The sequence below is a fragment of the Haemorhous mexicanus genome, chromosome 1, assembly GCF_027477595.1.
Source record: "Haemorhous mexicanus isolate bHaeMex1 chromosome 1, bHaeMex1.pri, whole genome shotgun sequence".
NCBI classification, from domain to species: Eukaryota; Metazoa; Chordata; class Aves; order Passeriformes; family Fringillidae; genus Haemorhous; species Haemorhous mexicanus.
Window position 1 is genome coordinate 60,841,191 of NC_082341.1, and position 20,384 is coordinate 60,861,574.

At 39.0% G+C, this 20,384-nt stretch overlaps 1 protein-coding gene across 1 annotated transcript in view; it reads left to right on the forward strand.

Annotated features, from left to right (window-relative positions):
• Positions 1-15,489, forward strand: part of RECK (reversion inducing cysteine rich protein with kazal motifs) — a 46,515-nt gene extending 31,026 nt beyond the window's left edge. Inside the window, exons 12-21 of the mRNA XM_059850951.1 lie at positions 11-147; positions 616-756; positions 2,612-2,800; positions 6,262-6,384; positions 6,859-7,030; positions 9,098-9,290; positions 10,471-10,681; positions 11,911-11,984; positions 13,128-13,283; positions 14,251-15,489. Coding sequence (XP_059706934.1) covers positions 11-147; positions 616-756; positions 2,612-2,800; positions 6,262-6,384; positions 6,859-7,030; positions 9,098-9,290; positions 10,471-10,681; positions 11,911-11,984; positions 13,128-13,283; positions 14,251-14,469 — 1,615 coding nt within the window. The 3' untranslated portion in view covers positions 14,470-15,489. The remainder of the gene's footprint in view (positions 1-10; positions 148-615; positions 757-2,611; positions 2,801-6,261; positions 6,385-6,858; positions 7,031-9,097; positions 9,291-10,470; positions 10,682-11,910; positions 11,985-13,127; positions 13,284-14,250) is intronic.
• The last annotated feature ends 4,895 nt before the right edge of the window (positions 15,490-20,384 follow it).

The following is a 20,384-nucleotide window of genomic DNA, read 5'->3' on the forward strand; positions in this document are numbered from 1 at the left end:
TTATCTGTAGATCAGATTGTGTGGAAATACTGAAAAAGTGTGGAGATCATAATAAATTCCCTGAAGGCCACTCAGCTGAGAGTATTTGTGAGCTCTTGTCTCCAACAGACGACCTGGAGAACTGTATACCCTTGGATACTTACCTGAGTAAGTACTAACATACCTATGCAGCAGAATTAGAAACCAGGATACTTTGAATGCTTGTCATTACTTTTAATAATCTTCATTATTTATTTTCAACAAAATTGTATTGAATTTGAGACATTTCATTTGGTGTATTAGAGAAAATTTGAATTTTCAAGTTGCCACAGTTCATTGATTCTATTCCTTCTTGTATTGGGCATATGTGACAAGAAAATTATTGGGCAGACAAAATAAATGCAAGATCCTTGCATGTGAAGGATCATCTGGGTCATTATTTCCAGGACTGAGGATTAAACTATTGAAATAAGTTGCGACCTGGTCATATCACGCTTCTACATCTATAATTAAAGTAAAAAAATTTCACAGAATTGTCAAAAATGTTATTTTACTGGATGTACAAAGTGCCATGTTTTGCTGAAAGAATATAAACCTCATTTAAATCAGCGTAGATGATGTGTATTCTACTTTCAGGCCCAAGTTCTTTAGGTAACATTGTAGAAGATGTCACACATCCCTGTAATCCAAACCCATGTGCAGCTAATCAGCTGTGTGAAGTAAATAGAAAAGGATGTCAATCTGGAGAGCTGTGTCTTCCATATTTGTGTGTGCCAGGTAAGGTTTTTAGGCTTCTCTTCACTGAATTTTGCAGGTAAAGGTGTAATTGAAATGTTGTTGAAGTGCACTGCTGTGCCATGGTTTAACCCAGCTGGCACCTGAGTACCGCACCCCGCTCGCTCGCTTCCCCCTCTGGCCTGGGCAGGAACAGTTTAGTCACTGAAACAAAGTTAATAACAATAATTGTGATGGTCCTGATGATGAAAAGGAGATAACAAAAAGAGAGGAATACAACCCACAGGAACCAAGAGCTGCACAGTGCCACAGCTCCCCTCCCACTGACCCAGCACCCAGCCCTTCCCACCAAAGACGTCTGGACGCGCAGCCGATGGCGTTTCTGCTTCTGCTCCCTTCAGCGACACTTTTGATGTGGTTGCACCTCACCAGAAAGACACTTATGGTCATTTGGGAACTGCTCTTTTGGAACCCTGGTGTTGTCTAACCTCAGCACCATGTGTAAATGTGAGCTGACTGGGGAGAGAGCTTCATGCAGAATAAGTTTCAAGTTTTCATAATGCTGACTTTGAAATGGCTGGGTTGGGTGGTGTCAGTAACAAGGATCAAACCTACAAAAGGAGATGTGAGACTCTGCAATGTCCAACTTCTACAGCCCCTTCATTGTTCTGCCCTAGGCACTGGTAGTGCTTGCCACAGTTTTCCCCTTTCCTTTAAAGCAGGAGGTGTCATTCAGTGACATGAGGGGTCAGCTGTGGTTCTTGAAGCCGAGCAGAAAGAGTGCATTTGGTGACCACTTGAACATGGGTGTGACTGAGCAAGTGAGAGCAACACTGATTTTTACACTGAATTGTGTGGAGCAGCCTCCTTTCTAGAGGAGGTGATGGAGAACATTGCCATGGCTGTCTCACATCAGTTCCCTGAGCCTCTTTTCTTCCAGCAGTTCTGTGGCTGATCAGCAGTTTCCCCAGTGGTTCCTAATTAAAAAGGAAAGCTGGATTTTGCTTCACTCATATATCTGCTCTACTTGAGCTCTTTTAAAAGTGAGGATAGACTTCAGCTCATTCTTTTTGTGAGCCTAGGGACATTGTTTTGGTTATGCTTCTATGACCCTTAAAAATATTTTTATTTTCCTGGAAAGCTGAGAGCTATTACTATAGAGGTTGTATTGTCTTCACTTGCTGCAAAAGTCAGTCAAAGTCATCTGAAAACAAGCTCTGAATACAGAGCTTTCAAAGTGACAATTTGCTTCCTCTGAAGGTTGGAAAGTGACTTTTATGTTTTACTTCAGTCTTTTTGTTGGCTGAAAGTTTCAGGGAGTTTGTTGCAGTTCACCCCTTGCAGGGTTATTTCAATCTACTTATTTTACTGTTTTTCCTTGCAATTTTTTTTTTCTTTTCCAGTCTTTCTTTTTTAAATCTACTTTTCCTGCTTTTTCTCCCTTTCTCCTCTCCTCACATGTCTTGTAAGACTCCTTCAGTATTCACTTAAGAGGTACAAGTAGTGTAGAAAGGCACAATAAAATATGTGGGAGAAGGCAAATGACTGGGCTTTGCTTGTGAGACTCTTCAGTTCAAATTCTGTATTGGAGAGGGTGAAGTATTTGTCATATGACATGTTTCATATGGCTACAGAGCTGAAAAATGAAAATACTTGAGAATTTTTGTAATTTCAAGTTTATTTCTCAAAAGTAACCTCTTTACAGGTACTTCAGAATTTTGCAACTGTCTTCTATTTTTGCTGCTTGTGGCCTCTGAAATGGGTGAATGTAAGAGCAAGAGTAAGGCTGCTCAAGAGCACCTTATGTTTTCTGCAAGTCAGGGTAGTAATTCATTTCAGTGGTGGCACTTGCCCACGTGTTTACCATTTATGAGCTAAAATTTTTCCTTGCATGCAGGCTGCAAGCTGGGAGAAGCCTCGGATTTTATTGTCCGACAAGGAACGCTCATCCAGGTTCCATCCTCAGCTGGTGATGTTGGCTGTTACAAGATTTGTACCTGTGGGCACAGTGGCTTGCTGGAGAACTGTATGGAAATGCGTTGTGTTGACCTCCAGAAATCGTGCATCGTTGGAGGACAAAGGAAAAGTAAGTAATAGAGCAGTGATGCATCCAGCACCTGCTCCTTACCTAAGGAATTTTGAGCTACGTGGGAAGGCACAGAGGATCTGAATTCGGAGTTTATCAGAAAATACAGAAGCTGATGAGTCCATCCCTGTATTTCATACTGGGTTAAGTCTTACATATGCTGGAGGGTTCCATTGTTGAAATCAGTACTGAATGTGCCTGTCTCGGTCAGTCACAGTCCTGTGTGAAGGGTGTTCTTAGTACACCATTTCTTTTTAGCATGGGGTGGTTTCTTTACTAGCTCCAAATGGTTGGTGAGGGGTTGTTTTGGATTTGTTGGGGGTTTTTGTCTTCCTTCCAGTGGCTTGTGGCATCTGGACCCATGAATTCCCAAGGTTTATGTTTCCACTCCAGTGGTTGGCACAAAGACCTCTTTCCCTACTTAGTGATTCATTCACCTTAAGGTTTGTTAGTACTCAAGCACATATTCAGAGTAGGAAGCACACATCTTAAAATTATAGAAATAGGAGTGGATAAAAATATATTATAGATGGTGGTGATCAAGTGTAGGGTTCAGTGAGAAGGGAATCTGTCCAGCTACCTGTCTACATTGGACCATTCCCTTTTTCCCCTCTTCCCTTTGCTTTCCCACACATCTTCCTGCTTGATTCATCTTAAGTCCTCCTTTTCCTTTTCTTTGGCTCTTCCTCTAAACATCCCCTAATAAGTTTTGCACAATCTCAGTGTTAAATAAGAATTACAGTTTAAGATATTTATCCATGGGGCTAACATATGTCTAAAAATAAACGTGTAAGCAAACACATGATGATGGTGAAGGTGTATTGAACACTATGGTTTTTAAAGTCCTCTTCAGCATGGCAGCTCCCTGTTAAGAGTTCAGATTGGCATGGGTAACAAGGATTTATTGAGTTCTACCTAATCTGACTGTCAAAGGAGTTCAAGGAGATGTGACAGGTGATGCTTCTGAGAAGATTATATTGATTTATTTTCAGATTTACTCTTTGCTTGAGACCTTTAAATGTGTATTTTTGTCATGCAAGCTAGCATTATAATCGTGGAAAAAGAAAACAAAAAAAAAAAAGCTTCTACTAAGGTAGGGGGAAACTTCTGAAAGGTCTTGAATATCAAGTGGAGTCTGTACTGAGCTGTGACCTGTCTGAATTTGGTGTCTTTGAATCAGCAAGCAAGAGATATTCTGCCAGTGACCAGTTACATATCTCAGCATTGCACACTGTTTAGTGTCTGTAAATCAGCCCTTTTAAACTACTGTCAGACTGTTGTCCAAGCAGAGCTAAAGCAAGGTAAAAATATCTCATGAGCCCAAAATAACTGAGGTTTCTTTTTTACCATGTTAAACGAGTTATTTTCACGCTAAGTAAAACTTAAGAAGCAAGGCACTTGCTGTAGTTTCATTTGTCACAAACATAATTTTCAGATTGGGACTCAATCCCTAAATCATGAAAGAGCACGAAATTGGGATATTATTTTCATCACTCAGGAAAGTCTGCCTGCAGTATTCCAGGGAATGGAATGGGGGATTTTGGAATCTGTTTTTTTGTTATTGTTTGTCCAAATGAGATAAAAGGCAGCCTAACACACTTAAAACTTTTCTTTTGGGTTTTGGATTTTTTTCTTTTTTCAGAGTCAGTACTATTTGTTCATGGAAGCAGAACAATGAACTCATCTTATTATTAACAATATATTTGAGAGGCAGTTGTAGAAAATATCCGGTGAAAGTGGATGCTTTTAAGATACAGTTGTTAACAAATGCAGTTTTTAAATGATGACTGTATCTTTTTATGGACCATTCTATCCAAGGAAACTTGCAGATCATTGGTGAAAATAATCACAAAGGTGTTTGATGCTGTATTTGTATTTGATGGTTGTACAGTGTACAGCTCTCACTTGTTCTGGGAACCATATTATGTGTAGCTGTAGGTATTCAATAAGTGCAGTCCATTTAAAAACTAACAAACCTACCACAACCCCAAAACCAGACAGCTTGCTCTTTTGCCATAGTGACTTGTGAAGTGTTTATGGTGATTAAGACTCAAGGTATTATGTAATAAAAAATAAAAATTACTAGGTTCCAGATTTGTTAGATGATGCATTGAAAGCAAAGCATTAGAAGTTTGTGGTCACCATGTAAATATTTTGCAGTAACTGTATTTCATTGGTTTAAATGTCAGTCATAAAAAGCGAGGGTTTAGACATAACATCTGAACTGTGTTTTTTAAAACCATTCTCTATAAAGAAAACAGCTCTGAATGTTTGGAATGATGCTGGGGATTTTTGTGTTGGGAGTTTTACTCCAGCCAATTAAATGATCACTGATGAGGACAGGTTGCTGTGTGCACTCTGACAGTGAAAGACAATAGCCCTGCACCATTTTCAGGTGGATCCTAAGTCAGGTACTCTGAAGAATCACCTGAGATCCTGTGTTTGGCATTACCTTCTAAGTTTTTCTTCCCTGCTGGCAAATTCTTTGCTCCTTTGAGTAGTACTGTGGTGTACTACTAAAGAGAGCTTTTAGTGCTACAGAGGCTTTCTCTCCCACCCCCTCTTGTTCTGCCCTCATTTGTCTCTGAGCACCTCTTCTGAATTGCTCCAGTGCTGAGGGGTTTCCTCGTGCCTGTGTAATATTTTCTTAAAAATTCTAATTCTCAATCTCAACCCTTTGAAAAGAGATGAGAGGGAATTACCTTACTCTGTAAGGTAATTACTATTACATTTTCCTCAAGAGCTGTGTATTTGTTGGTAGTCTTTGATGACCAGTTTGGTTATGGATAGATCAGAGTCTGACATCAACATGAATTGATTTGTCACAAAACATACATCACAGTGAAGGGCAGTCATGGGTAGTTCAGAAAACCAAACTGGAGTTGCTAAATTGAAGAAAAATCCCCTAAGTTTGCAGTTTGATTCTTAGATTCAGGAGTTAAAATGTTACTGACTTATAAAATATGTTCAAATTCAATGAAGGCTGGAATGAAGCATTGGCACTTTTACCTCTTGACAAACACATACAAGTTGTGCTTTATGTGTGAGACTAAAAGTTTAGGAAGCATATATAAATTTCATTTAGAAGAATGTGTCTTTACAAAAGCTTCACCTTCAAGAAAACATGAAACCTGCTAGCCAAAATTTATTGTTCTTAAAAAAAAAAAAAAAAACAACCAAAGAGAAAACCTGATTTATACAGGGTTTGAAAGGACTAAGTGCTTGCTTCTGTGGTTAACTAATTAATCAAAACCACATGTGAACAGACTTTTCCTGTAAGTGAATAAAGCAAAACTTGAAATCTGTTGAAAAAAAAGATGGAAATTTCAGTGGGAAAATATACTGAAAAGGGAAATTACAGAAGCAATTAATGAGAATGTAATATCTATGTAGTGCATATGAATATGTAGTCTTTGGGTGTATTTGCATTGATTGAATGTATTTACTTAATTCATTTGAAGGCCATGGAACATCCTTTAATATAGATTGCAATGTCTGTTCCTGTTTTGCTGGAAACTTGATTTGTTCCACACGTCAGTGTCTAACTGAGCACAGCTCGGAGGATGAACGCCGGAAGTTTACAGGTAACTTTCCAAACTGTGAAAGCACTAAGATGAGTATTTTTAGAGCAGGAATTATCTACTAAATTCTTTCTACAGTATTAATGGAGCAGATAATTAATAAATTAATAAATTAATAAAGCACCAGATAATTTGTTATTACTATGGTTTTTTAACTTTTTTTTTTTCTCACGTCCAACCTGCACTGCAGAAAAAAAAATCAATACTGAGAAATCTCAAGTAATACCTAAAAATAAGTAGAGACAGAGTGCACTAGGGATGAGAGATAAGGAGTTTAGGGGAAAAATGGAGGAAGCTGAGTAGAATGAGCAAAGAGACAGGACACAAACTTCCCTTCCTGCTCCTTGTGCTCCAGCATTGCCAAATGACAGGTGGGAGAAAGGGGCTGAAGGCAGAGACGCCTCAGTGACTCCTTTTGTATCTTGTGTGGTGGAAAATGAGTGTGCACCCCATCCCTGTTGTGTGTTGCTCCTGCAGGTTTGCCCTGTAACTGTGTGGACCAGTTTGTCCCAGTCTGTGGCCAGAACGGGCGCACGTATCCCAGCGCGTGCATAGCTCGCTGTGTTGGGCTCCAGGACAACCAGTTTGAGTTTGGCTCGTGTATTTCCAAGGATCCTTGCAACCCAAACCCTTGTAATAAAAATCAAAGGTAAAAGCAGAACGTGTTTTTCAGCTTTTCAGCTTTTCTTTGGCTTTGTCCACTCATACAGCAGATTTACGTGTGCTTCGAATGCCTTGCATATTGTAACATTCTACTTTGGGGCTAGTCCAACAAAAATAACTGTTTGAAGTAGCTGCTTTTTATTTATCTTAGTTAGTAATACTGGACTGTAATAACTGCCAGTTCTTGGTTCCAGTTTTGTAGTGCTGTGCCAATTAAATTCATTATGCAGATCTCAGTTTAGCAATAAAGGAGACTTCACATACATTTTCAAAGGTGGGAGAACCGGATTTTGTCAAAATGGCAATAACTGCCATTTTACCACTTTGTTTCACACCTTCTTTTTCTAGTTTACAAAGAAGACCCACATCTGAATTCAAGACTTGGAGTCAGTCTTGCTTATTGAGTCAGTAATCTGTGCTTTTTGTCTCTAAAATAGGAAAATATCAATCACCCTTTTTTTCTTAAACTGAAATCTTGTGAAAACTATGTCTGGGCAATCTCTGGTTTTTCAATATCAAGAAAAGCAAAATCTGCATAGACAAATACATTAAAACAAAAATATGCTTTGTACTAGTGTCAGGCAAAAAAAAAATCTGACCTTTCTTAGAGATCAAAGTCTGTGGCTCACAATATTGGTCTCTGTCTTCAATTTTCCCAGTGTTGTGCAATATTGCAGTCTCCTTTGAATTAGTGCATTTTTCTGTTTTGAAAGAAAGCCATCAAAATAAGTTGTGTAATATTGTACTTATGAAAGCTGATTGTACCAATTTTAGGGTTTTTTCCTTTTTCTGCACTTAAAATGCCATGATGCAGAAAAATATTGGGAAAACACTGTAGTTTTGTAGCTGTTACAGCCACAATGGCATTAAAAATTGGAATTTCAAACCTGCATTGTGGATAAACATTTTTTGCTTTTTATGTTTGAAATTTGGAGAGTACATAGAGGCTTTCCTTTTTTTTAAAACACCATTATGCTTAGAACCTCAACTTGTAGTTTCAGTAAAGGACTGTACAACACAATGCATTTTTCTGGGTCAGTTTGATAATGTAGCTCAAATTGAACAGGCTCATCTGAAGGTGCCCCTGATGCACTTGGAATGTATTTAGGATCTTACATTGCACTTGTGAGGTGTTTAAACCTCAGAGTTTCCAAGCCTTCCCTAATATCAAAGGCGTGTCTGTAATGCATGGGAGTGCAGCACTCAGAGAGAATAAGGACATATTGTGCATTTTCCAGTGGTGGCAGCACTGCTGTAATTTATGGAAGGAGGGAGTTGTCCAGAGAGGCCATGGGACCTTTCATCAGCCTGCTCAGCAGACTGCACTGGCTGGCATTCCTCTAGCAGAGGGTGCCTTGCAGGGCCTATGCCAAATGTTTTGCAGATAAGATCATGGAAAGTACATGTTTAATACAAAAGGGAAAGAAATTGTGCTGTTTTTCTGTCTGTACTTGTCTGTGAAGTACAGGAATGGATGCCAAGAGAGTGTAAATATGAGATTTTTCTGTTTGTTTGCAGTCATCCTCTAGGTGGGATGTCGTACAATATTCCGAACCTCCAAAGCTAGAATCCAATTAGATATTTGTAATTGAAACCATATAATCTTGTAGGTCTTGTTTTACCCCTTTCTCAGAGAAGGGTGAGACTAGACCTCTGCAATACAATTTTTTCTTCTTGCTGTTTCCACGTTTTCTCTAGCCTAGCTGTTCTTAAATATTCATTTACAAAATGAAGTATGGGAGTAGGTAAGAAGTTTATCCAAGCCTTTGTCAATAATCCATTGAAAAATACTTGGTAAAAGATAAATGTTAGTGGAAACTGCAGTTGTGTTGACATACATTGAGTAAACATGGTGTGAAATTGTTCCAGGCTTGTGATGAGACCTGAAAAGCGCTATTCAGAGTGTTCTATCACTTGTATTTCCTGCAGCTCTGCTGAACCACAGTTAGTTCTAAAGCACTGGAGAACATTTCACTGAAAATATTTTCCCTCAATTTTTGAGAATTAAAAACAAAATAATCCCATGACATGAAATTATTATGACTTTCTGCAGGTGCATACCAAAGAAACAAGTTTGCTTGACCAGTTTTGAGAAGTTTGAATGCAGCCAGCATGAATGCGTGCCAAGGCAGTTAAATTGTGACCACACACGGGATCCTGTTTGTGACACAGACAATGTGGAATACACTAACTTGTGTACTTTGTACCAAAAAGGGAAAAGTTTGGCATACCGAGGACCATGCCAGGTAGGAAGTGGTTCTGGCAATAAGAATCAAATCTTCTTTGTTCCTCGGTGTTCAACTTCACAATTTTTAATTTTTTTTAAATTTTTTTATTTATTGTTCGTTTGTGTATTTTTTAAGTATTCTTTTTGGGGTTTACAGCTTATAAAATGTTCTAATAAAAAGTGGTAATCTAAAAACTTATTTTTAACTAGCATAAAAATAATCTCACAATCTTCAGAATTTTGTCAAGTGTTTCTCTGCATTAGTTAACAGTTGTCTCAAAGCCAATCAAAAGCTCTACTTATGCTTTCTTGGGGGTAGTACTCTTGATAGTTATATCTTCCTATATATCTTCTTAAAGCTTGCAAGCTAAGGTGTGTTTGCAGTAGTTAGTGCAGTTCCTTGGTCACTTAAATGCTAATTCTTGCTAATTTTAACTCACTGAAATATAAAATAATGCCCAGTCTTACAAAGTCTTTAGCTTTTTGCGTGATTGTGCCCCAGGTTTACGAAGTTCATTGCTCAGGATCTATTTAATTACTAGGCAGTCTGTAATAATTTTCTAGTTAGTCTGCATTGGATTAGTCTTCATATTAATCCTTGAGAAGGATTAAAATTAGGTTTCGTTTTTGCATCCCACTGCTCTCTACGGTGGTGTTAGACAAGGTGGTTCTGTCACCTTACAAGAACACACACGCAAATATAAGTAATATAGGTAAATAAATGATATCTAAAAATATACAACAATGTGTTAGAAATACATCTGCACGCACACTAAATTTTAAGCACACGAAGCCACACTAAGATGAATTAATAACTTACTAATGAGTTGTTTAAAAATCAATTTTATTAATAGAATATTTTAAGGTATAGTGAAATTATAATCATTTAAATTGATTTAATAAGTTAATTTTAATACGGTCATTTTATTTAAGCATTGCACAGAACAAAAGTTGTTCGTTTCTGAAATATGCTTTATTGTGCATTTCTCAGACTCCATCACCTTCTTGAAGTACTTACCCTTTTCATTTATGGCCCATTCATAAATGGCAGGTTATTTCCTCTGGACTTCCTGCCTTTCCAAAGGTTTGCCAATATTAGCAGTGAATTCCCACTAAGTTTGGCTTTCCCCGCGTTGGAAGGACTCGGCAGTCGGTGCAGCGGGGTGAGCTGTGGCTGCAGGCGTTGCCGTGTGTTCCAGCCCTTCTGCAGGTCGCCGGAGCCCGTGTGCGGGCACAACGGGGAGACCTACGGCAGCGTCTGCGCCGCCTACGCCGAGCGCGTGGCCGTGGACTACCAGGGCCCCTGCCAGGCCGTGGGAGCGCTCTCCGACCGCGGCTCCCACTCCGAGTGCGCCTTCGTCAGCTGCCCCCAGCTCTCTGCCACCGCCTGCAAACCCGTCCTGGCGCCAGGTGGGCCCCTCACTGCAGAGAGGGGAGAGGTCTCCAGTTCTCCAGGGCAATGCTTGGGATAAAACGCAGGCTTTAGCACCTTGTGGGAACAGGAAGCATAAAGCAAGGGCTCCGCTTAGGGCTAGAACCAGCCAGTGTCAGGACTCAGCTAGGTAAACCTGAATTGGAAAGGCCTTATAGGCTTTAGGGGGATGCTCCTTCAGGCTCTTAAAGACTGGCAGCTGGGATGCGTTTGGGAGAAACGAATGAGCTCTGTGGTGTCCAGGGTACGATGCTTCTAGGAATCTGGTGAGTAATTTTTCGGAAGTGGCAGCACAGATACCACATTGGAATGCTGGGCTGTCGTCAGCATCGGGTTCCCAGAAGGGCAAAGATGGTATTTAGTTAGTTAGGAGACAGAGTAAAATACCATATGTATTCACAGTACTGTGCAAGACAGCAGGAGTGAGTTTTGCAGTGTGCTGGTTTGAACCAGTTTTTTATTGTTTCCACAAGTGGTTCCTTTATGAAACAACAACTAATACACAGAGCAAGAAAAGCTCTGTTCTTAAAATGGAAGTTTTATTTCTTTTTCTCCTATCTCGCCCCCTTTGAAGAAGGTCTTTGTGCTTTGTAATCACATTTAGCACTGCAAATGTCACTCTGTGAATGTGAATGACATGTAAGTTGCTGAGTGGGTTTAATACACAGCCATGGATAGAAAGTTGAAATACCATCCCTTTGGTTTCTGACACGGTGAGGAGAAAAACAGTAGGAGAAATACAACATCTGGCAGACAAGCACTTTTTCTCCCTTGTTATCTCCAACATGGTGTAACTGCAGAAATTAATGCTTGCAATGTGCATAAAGCTTCTGTCATGTCCTAGCTATCTTGAAATCCATCATTTCTGTAGGTGATATGCATGCATCCATACCAAATCTTGTGGTACACACAGTGCCTCCAGTTTTTAGCTTACAATAATGAAAGATCTTAAAAAGAGTGAAAATTAATCTTGTTGCTTCATGCTGATAGTAGTAAAAGTGTGTTGAAAGGTGACAGATTTTACATTATAAATGTTTTCAGTATTTAAAAAATACTAGAAATGTGCAATTCTGCTGTCAAATTGAAACATTTACTTTGATAATTTTGCTATTTTCATACTTAGTTAATATTCAAATTTTGACTCTTCCTTACTTAAAAGTGAAAAGACTACTTGTTTTAATTACTGAGATTTCTTTAATTCACATAGGAGCCTGCTGTCCACTATGTGCTGGAATGCTGAGAATCTTATATGACAAAGACAAGCTGGATAATTTTGCAAGGGTAAACATTTCAATCTTGCCTAATGTTAAATGGTATATGAAAAGTCAAGTTACAGTGCACTTCCTCCTGAAAGGTTGACATGTTATAGAAACCATTGTTTTTTAGTTGTTACTTGTTATTGTTGGGGTTTTTTTTCCTTTTACTGTTTATACTTTCCTTTATTTCTTTATCTGAGTCATAAATTGAATTACATTGCAAAGCAAAACAGAATTAGAGTAGGCACAAACAAGCAGACTCAGGTTTGCAGTTTGTAATACTGCAGTTTGCAGTTTTTGACTTGTAACAATGCAGACAAATTATATGGGAACAGCATCTATGATTCTACTGCTTTCCTGTCAGAGATTTGTGTTTGTAGGTGCTGAGTATGTTGTTGACCAATTTTGTTGAGTAACAGTGTCTGTTGGGTCATGACTGCATCCTGGACTGTTGTCATCTCTAATGGTACGAGGGACACAGTGGCCACTGCAGCTTCTCAGTTCCTTCATTACAACATGTGACCACGAAGAAGAAATTTTAGTTTCTGTTAGAAGAAGCCTTTCTAGTTAAAGAAATGTATTGGTCTTGTTCAAGTAATTGGTGATCACTACTCTCACCTGCTAAGCACCCTAATACCTGGATTGTAATGGCTGCCTCTTTTAGTTCAGACAGCTGCTTCATGTGAGAAAAAACTGCTTCAAATACTCCAGAGTTCTATAAATCTAGGGCTGCTCTGCCTCTTGTTTTCCAGTGTGGGAGCACAAACCACTGTAACAGATAACCAGTTACATGATTTTGAGGTATGTGATACACAGACACACTAACCATGAAGATGGACAACAACACATATCAAAACCACACAATATAAGAAGTAAATCTTTTTCCTCTTTCTTTCCTTCTTTCCTTCACTTTTTTTTTTTTTTTTTTTTTTTTTACATTTTTGAGGGGTTGGTTTTCAGGTTCTTTTAGAATCAGTGAATCATTTCTTAGAATGATGTTTTAGAAACATTGAATCCTTTGGGTCTTTTGCTAGCATTTAGAGTAGAGTTTGGAACTGAGTAGTTTAATGGCTGAAACAATTTTCTGGCATGACCTAATGTTATAAAACTGAGGAGGAGAATTTTCCATAATATCACATCATCCACAGAGTTCTTTGTTTTCCTCCAGGTAACAAATAAAAAGCCTATAACAGTACTTGACATACTTGAAAAAATCCGCCTGCATGTGTCAGTGCCACAGTGTGATGTGTTTGGATACTTAAGCATCGAATCTGAAATTGTGATTCTCATCATTCCTGTGGATCAGAACCCCAAACCACTGCAGGTAGATGATGTTATTATTTTATTTACCCAGCATTGATTTTGGTTCACCTTTGTACGTGCTGGATGGTGTTTGTTTCTCAGGCAGATACGTTGTGTGTAATTTGATTGCTTATGCCCTGTTATGTCCAACTCAGCTCCAACTTCTGTCTCCTTCTCTAGCAGAGATAGCCCAAAATGTTACCAGGACTTAGGAAGGAAAGTCTTGCCAGCCTGGTCAGCTCTCAGTCCATCTGCAGCAGATGCTGCCAGATTCCTGGGGGGAGTAGGACTCTGAAATCAGAGGCCACCACTGCTTACCTCATTGGTGGCACCATTGCTGACACTCGTCAACTTTCAAAGCTTTGGACCTCCAGATATTAAGTTTGTCAAGTTTAAACTTCACCAGAGGCAGCTTCCAATGCTTTTAAAGAGACTTATTACTAAATTCCTTTCTAGGGTGCAGTAGAAAATGAAGTGGAAAAAATTAATTTCCTAATAGAAATGCATTAATAGCGTCATGTCTGTGGGGGAATGGAAACCTGCTGTTTCCCAGGTTCTGTTACTTCCATTCTTTTCTCCCTTTCCCATAAATGAAATGTTATCTCTCATTTGGAAAAAAAATCCCAGGAAGGAGAAAATGTGGGGTTTTCCACCATTGCAGACTTCAAGGAAGTGAGTTGGTCAATCAGGAAGAAAGTCTTCAGTTTTAGAGACACTTTCTTTAGTGATAATTCTCTGTGGGCTTTTTTGCATCAACATTCAAAACATATCACCCCACACTGACTTGTATATAGCTTCCTTCTTCTCCTTTTCTGCTGTTCAGGGTTTCCACAGGAGTTTTCATAGTACCAAAGTTTATGATGAGACCTCCGATCTGTTTTCAAAGTACTCCCCAAAATTATATCAATCTTTTGTGCTGAGGTGAATATTTTTGCATTGGCATTTTACAAGGTAAGAAGATAAATAATAACTTTTTTTTTTCCCTCTAGATTGAAGCCTGCAATAAAGAGGCAGAAAAGATCGAGTCTCTGATCAATTCGGACAGCCCAACATTAGCATCACACGTGCCACTGTCAGCTCTAATTGCATCTCAAGTACAAGTTTCATTTAGCATTTCTTCTGCTTCTGCTCAAGTGCTGCCTGCTCTGCACTCCCTGTTCATAAGCCTTCTGTTCACCTTGGCATCAGCATTGAGATACTGCATGTAACTGCTTGGGAGATTTGCACCAGCACTGTGGCATTTGTGTTGTGAAGGACGTTTGGAGCTGTTGATCACTGAACCAGAAAACAAAAAACATGCAAGATTTGATGAACTTAACATTCTTCAATGAAGGACTAAAAGTATTTGAAAAATGTGAAAAGATTACTCTCTTATTCATAACTAGTCAGATGACTGTTTCAGCACAATTAGATTGTTTTCCATGGATCTTGGAAACATAAATATGCTCTGGAAGGTTCTGACATTATGGATTTATGATTTTGAGAAGGGATCTTATGGGGTTTTTTCAGCCATGAACTAAACAGTGTTTTGAGTTTACTGAAGAATGCTAATTTTATATTATTCAGATGCATATCAGTGACAAAGAAAGCATGCACCTATTTTAAACATCATTTTTGGAAGAAACAGATTGCTGCTACTTAATTACCAAAAATTTAAGAGTTTATTCTCATGTAAATATGCTTTCATATTTTATTATGAAGAAAACTAATTAGCCCTGGGGCTATTTCAGTAGACATCTTTCCTTGGACTAGTGAAGACTTGCAGGACTTTGGGCTCACTGCTTGTAAAATGACAATCAAGCTCTATGCTAGTACCTGACTTCAGTGAAGAGATGTGTTCTTTTGATAGTTTTGTACATTTCAGAATCTCGTATTGGATGCAAAATATAAAGAATCTCAGTATCTATATTTAAGTGCCATTTAAGATATTGCAGTATTTGCATGTTATCTAATGAAATTTATACTTTAAATGTTTATACAAACAGTATGTTTTATTACTTATTGTATTTTATGCACCTGACTTTACTCTACATGAAGTATTTTATATCAGTATTATAATAGCCAAGTTTTGAAGTATATACAGAAAAACTTATTTTTGCCAAAATGCTGAACTTTGAAAGAAAGCACTGAAAACTTTTTTGAACATGTATGTTGTAGCATGTTTGTAGCAATTATTTTCTGCTAAATCTTTTAAATGCAAAAGCATTAAAGCTTTTTATTTTAATAAACACTTGTGTCTTGTGTCCTTGTGTAGAATGTGTGTAATTTTATGGATTCTGCAACACTGCATATATTTCCCTTCCTCTCTCAAAATAAGCACCTAAAACTAACTGCACTTACATACAGGCATGATGACTCACACAGATAATGTTCCCAAATAGATGTCAAGAGGGTCTCAAGGGTGAAAGTGTTCTTGCCAAATACCTTGAGGAAGACTCATGCAAATAATCATCCAAGCCTTTAAACAAAAAACTTGAGTATGTTGATAATCCACCTGTTTCTGAAATTTGTTATGTGTATTCTTTAGACTTGGACACAGAAATGGAATGGATGCATTTTTGAAAAGCTTTTTGAACTGAAATGGCTCAAATGATAGCCGCAGAAACTTCAAAAGATCCAGATTTTTTGGTTTTTCCAAATCATTAGCAAATATCTCTTCAATATGTAGTTTCTTAGCTTGACTAGCATTTAGCTGAAGCAAATCTGATGCCTACTAAAAAAGGAATTATAAATGTCTTAAGAAAAAAAATATTATATATACACACACATACATGTGTGTTTGTGTGCATATATATATATATATATATATATATATATATATATATATGCACAACACTGGAAAGCTTAGTAAAGAGCTTTAAAAGCACACTTTTGGTAGAATAGAATATACAGTGAACTTACTTCTACACATCTCTGAAGATTTTCTTTGATGAGAAATTATAACAAAAAAGTTGCCTTAATTTGTGCAATGACTCTGGGAGAAGCAGAATTTAAGCCCAGAGATTGTGATTCTGTAATTTATATGTCAGGGTCCATTGCTTGCTAGAAAAGAGTGAAGCTTTTGAGAGGTTTAATATGTACAGAACCAATGAGGTTTCACAGGATCCTAAATTCTGAAGCAAAAGTCCAGCATTCAGACTGTACAGGATTTATGCTTTTTTTTCTGGATGAACAAAAACACTGAAGTATTTCCTAAGTTTTCTCAAGACCTTGGACTACCTCAAAAGAATGAAGAAATTGTTTACTTGTGGGTTTTGAATTCAGTTGAACTGGGATAAAAAATAGAAGAAACCAAGCCCAGTCTTAATTGCAGCTTAGGAAGTTTGAACCTGAGGAGGACAAATCTGACGCAGGTTTCAGAGGAGTTTTCCATAAAGGTGCTAACGATCTTCTGCCACCATCTGTGTGGAAATCTGGGCTCACTTTAAAGGAATGGAGACAGCACGAGGGCACTTCAAAGCAGCACAAGCCTGTTCGTTGCTTTTATAACAGGACCCAGATGAAACATTTACAAAACATTATTTGCTTCTCTGCTGAAAACCAGCAATGGCAATAACTGGCTCCAGAGAGATGTCACTGTCCTCTCTCAGTTTGCGTAGTTTGGCTCTTCCCAGCAGGGTGCTACAGAAGCAGAGATGCCAGAGGTGCCACTTTGTACAGCCCCAGGAGAGGGTCAGCCACAGGGACAAACACCAGAGCAAGCAAAAGGAAGAGATTTCTGGCTGAGTTCTGAATCCAGCAGGAGCTGGCACCTGAATTTTGGAGGTGAGGAACAGTCAGTTCTGAGCGGGCACAGAATCACACCTGGAACTGCAGTGTCACTTCACAGCCCTGCTCCTCTCCCTTGCTCAGCTTTTATGGTGCTTTACCCACAGTCATCACTTGGAGATTTGCACGTGTGTCTCTCAGTCCAAAGGTTAAATGTTATTTGTACATCTCTCCTGAGTTTGTGACACTTCTCCAGCTCTTCCTTTTACACATAACAAAGGATATTTCAAAACTTCTCCCCACCATCTCTAGTCCTAGGAAGCCCTGGGAGCATTTGCATGAGCAGATACAAATACATGAATGGTCTGTGGGACTGCAGCCTAAGTGTTTCATATTTGAAGTCTGGACTGTAAGGTGACCCTATAATGAAGTGAATCCCAAAAAAGTAACAATTAGGGGAAAAAAGATTACTCTGCCAAGGTTGTGCCAAACCTGATTGCAACCTCCTGCAAGTTCTTTGAACTGGGGCTTCTATACAGTGAGTCAGAGGCTCCAGCTGCTCCCTGTGGAGCAGTAATGAAGGTGACAGCTGCAGGTAACTCTGTCACCTCCAAAGAGTGGCTGCAGCTACCACTGCTAAGGCATCCTGCCTCCCATATAGGTGTTCAGTCACTGCTTGTTTTGTGCTCTCTCCCAGCCTTCTCTGGGCTGCAATCTTTTGCAGAGCCTGTTGCATAAGCCAAACAGCATCTTAGTGCATAAACAAACAAAATCTCTGTGAGAAAAATGTTTCCAAGCCCTAGCAGGTGGGTTTGTCTCAAGTTATCACAACTACAGGCAAAAGGATATGCTGAAATACATCAGCTTTTGTTAATTAACATGAAGCTGCATGTTTCAGTTATATTTGAAGCTACAGTTCTGTACAAATTCATTGCTACCAACATTTGCATTATGGAAGGCAAACTGTGTATAACCAATATTGAAAGCAAAGGTGCTCACTTTGAAAACTGGGGAAACATCAATTGCCCAAAACCTTTCTTAATTTTAATGGACTTTGTACATGTACTGCTTAATGGAAAAAAACTGGGAGCATTTCATCTCAATATGACATTTTTTTACAGTGATAACAACAAATCCCTGGCATAAACTCCTCAGGGACATGGTGGAGTCACCCAAACTGAAGTTTTCAAGATGCAACTGGACATGGTGCTAAATGAACCAAAAGGTTTGACCAGATGATCTTCTGAGGCAACAGTGAAATATCTAAGGAAAAGCTCTTGTTAAAGGATGTTTTTTGCCTTTCAGTTCCTAGGACATAAAGGAAAATAAAAAAATAAAGGACAGCCTTCCCTGAAGATGCAATAGTTCCTGAAATAGTGCAGTAATCCTACCATTACTTACATAAAGAAAGGTTATTAACCTTAAATTTTTCATTAGCTTATCATATATATGAGAACAATTATGATTATATGTATATATATATATATATAAAACACATCTGTGAATCTATAAATTACTTTCAAACTTGTACTAACAGATTATTAGAGTTGACAGAGTTAATTAGATCTCAGTCCTTTCTTAAAACAGAATAAATCTATTCTTCCCCCCAGAGTATTTTCTGATTTGCCTTCCTCAAACCTGGATTCTGCTTCATTTGGCCAGGTCCAGTAAGGACAGTAACCTGAGCCAAGGGGTGTTGATGCCTCTGTAATTCCGACACTCCTGCATAATTCCATGGCTTCTTGCTGTAAAGAGCCACCCTGTGTTTTTGCAAATGCTTTCTGTTGTGCTTGGCAAGGTTCCCCCATTTGCCTCTTTGTGCTCAGTTCTCAGCATGAGCTGCAATATGTACAAAGGTCTTCAATCTGTTTTGTCCAGTTCTGACTCCACCTCTAAGCCAGCATTCCTCTGCAGCACTGCTGAAGAGTCCTAGGGGGTTAAATGATCCAGTCAGTGGGTTATGATATGCAGCAGAGCAGAAGTTCTCACCAGTGCTAATGTGGCAGCTTTCAAATTAAAGCCTGCTCTTCAGCTTGGTGTTCTGCAATTCCACACGGTTTGCTGACAGTGGAAGAAGTGGATGGGTTGTTACTACTGTTTGCTGTATAAATTTACTCTTTAGCCACATTTTAAGCTGCAGCAGCAACATTCAGTAAATATGAATAAAGATATATTCATAAGTATAAATAAATATATATTCATATTCACATATATGCTTGTATACACACAAATGTACACATATATATGCATATAAATATATTTATATCACAGTGCTCTGTATCAGGCTCCATATCAGCCTCTTCAGGAAGAGCACATTTGGCCATTGTAGAGAATTTAGCAATTTATTTTGGTAAAGAACCGAAATATGAGGGGTTAATACTTTTAAGTTTGAATTTCAAGTACAAGTGGCAATTAAAGATGCAGGATCACCCTGACTTATTGCCTAATTTATACACGATGTTGTCTGGCTATAAGCACACAAAAAGGTTAAGAAGATAACTTTGGATGGTTCCATTCTCAGGTGTATTCAGCTGCAGCCGTTCATTTTTCTCTGAGTTCCCTCTGGTGTTTTCAGTCTGGTCCCTCCTGCTCAGGGCAGTAAGAGCAGCTTCCAAGTGCCAGAAGAATCGCTGGCATCAGTCAGGAGCAGCCATCGGCCCCCGACTGCTGCATCACCTTCGGGGCCTTTGGCATAACAAAGTTTAAGTGTCTGCAGCCATTAATTCCCAGCAGCAGCTGAGCTGCTGTCAGCAAGGCTGTGGCCGTGTTGTCATTAGCAGTGGCTGTGGGCACCACCAGTGTCATCCAGACCAGAAGCAGGGACGCACCTTAGCCAGAAAACAAGATGCAACAAGCAGCCCATCCGGCTTCCATGCTGGAAAACAAATGCTGTCACACACACACACACATTTCCTGTGCCTGTGCTGAATATGGCAGGTTGTGCATTTTGCTTCTTTTACAGGCTTAAAATGGCAATGGAAACTCTGGAGCAGCGTCTTGTGGCTGCAGTACTTTCTGAAGTGCTGCTCATAACCATACTGCAGGATTTACTGCGTCCCTGCACCACAGCTTTAGGGCCTCACTCAAGGCCCAGTTGAGTCAAAGGAGATGTGAGAAATGCAAATACACATTTCTAAAGCAGAAAAAATTAAATTTATCTTATTTTCCCTTCTGGCTTTAGGCTTCAACAGGAGAAACTGTAAAGGCAGAAAAAGTCAGAGGAATGAAACCATGTAACAGAACGCTTAATCACAGAGACTAGCAGAAAAGAGAGATGGAAACTCTTATTTCTATCCATGAGACGCAGTAAGAATGTGCCATCACAAGCAACCCCAGCACAGACTGCCCACCCTGCTCTGGGAGATGGCACAGCCAGGCAGTGCTGGTCAGTGACCACAGCTTAGGAACAGAGCAA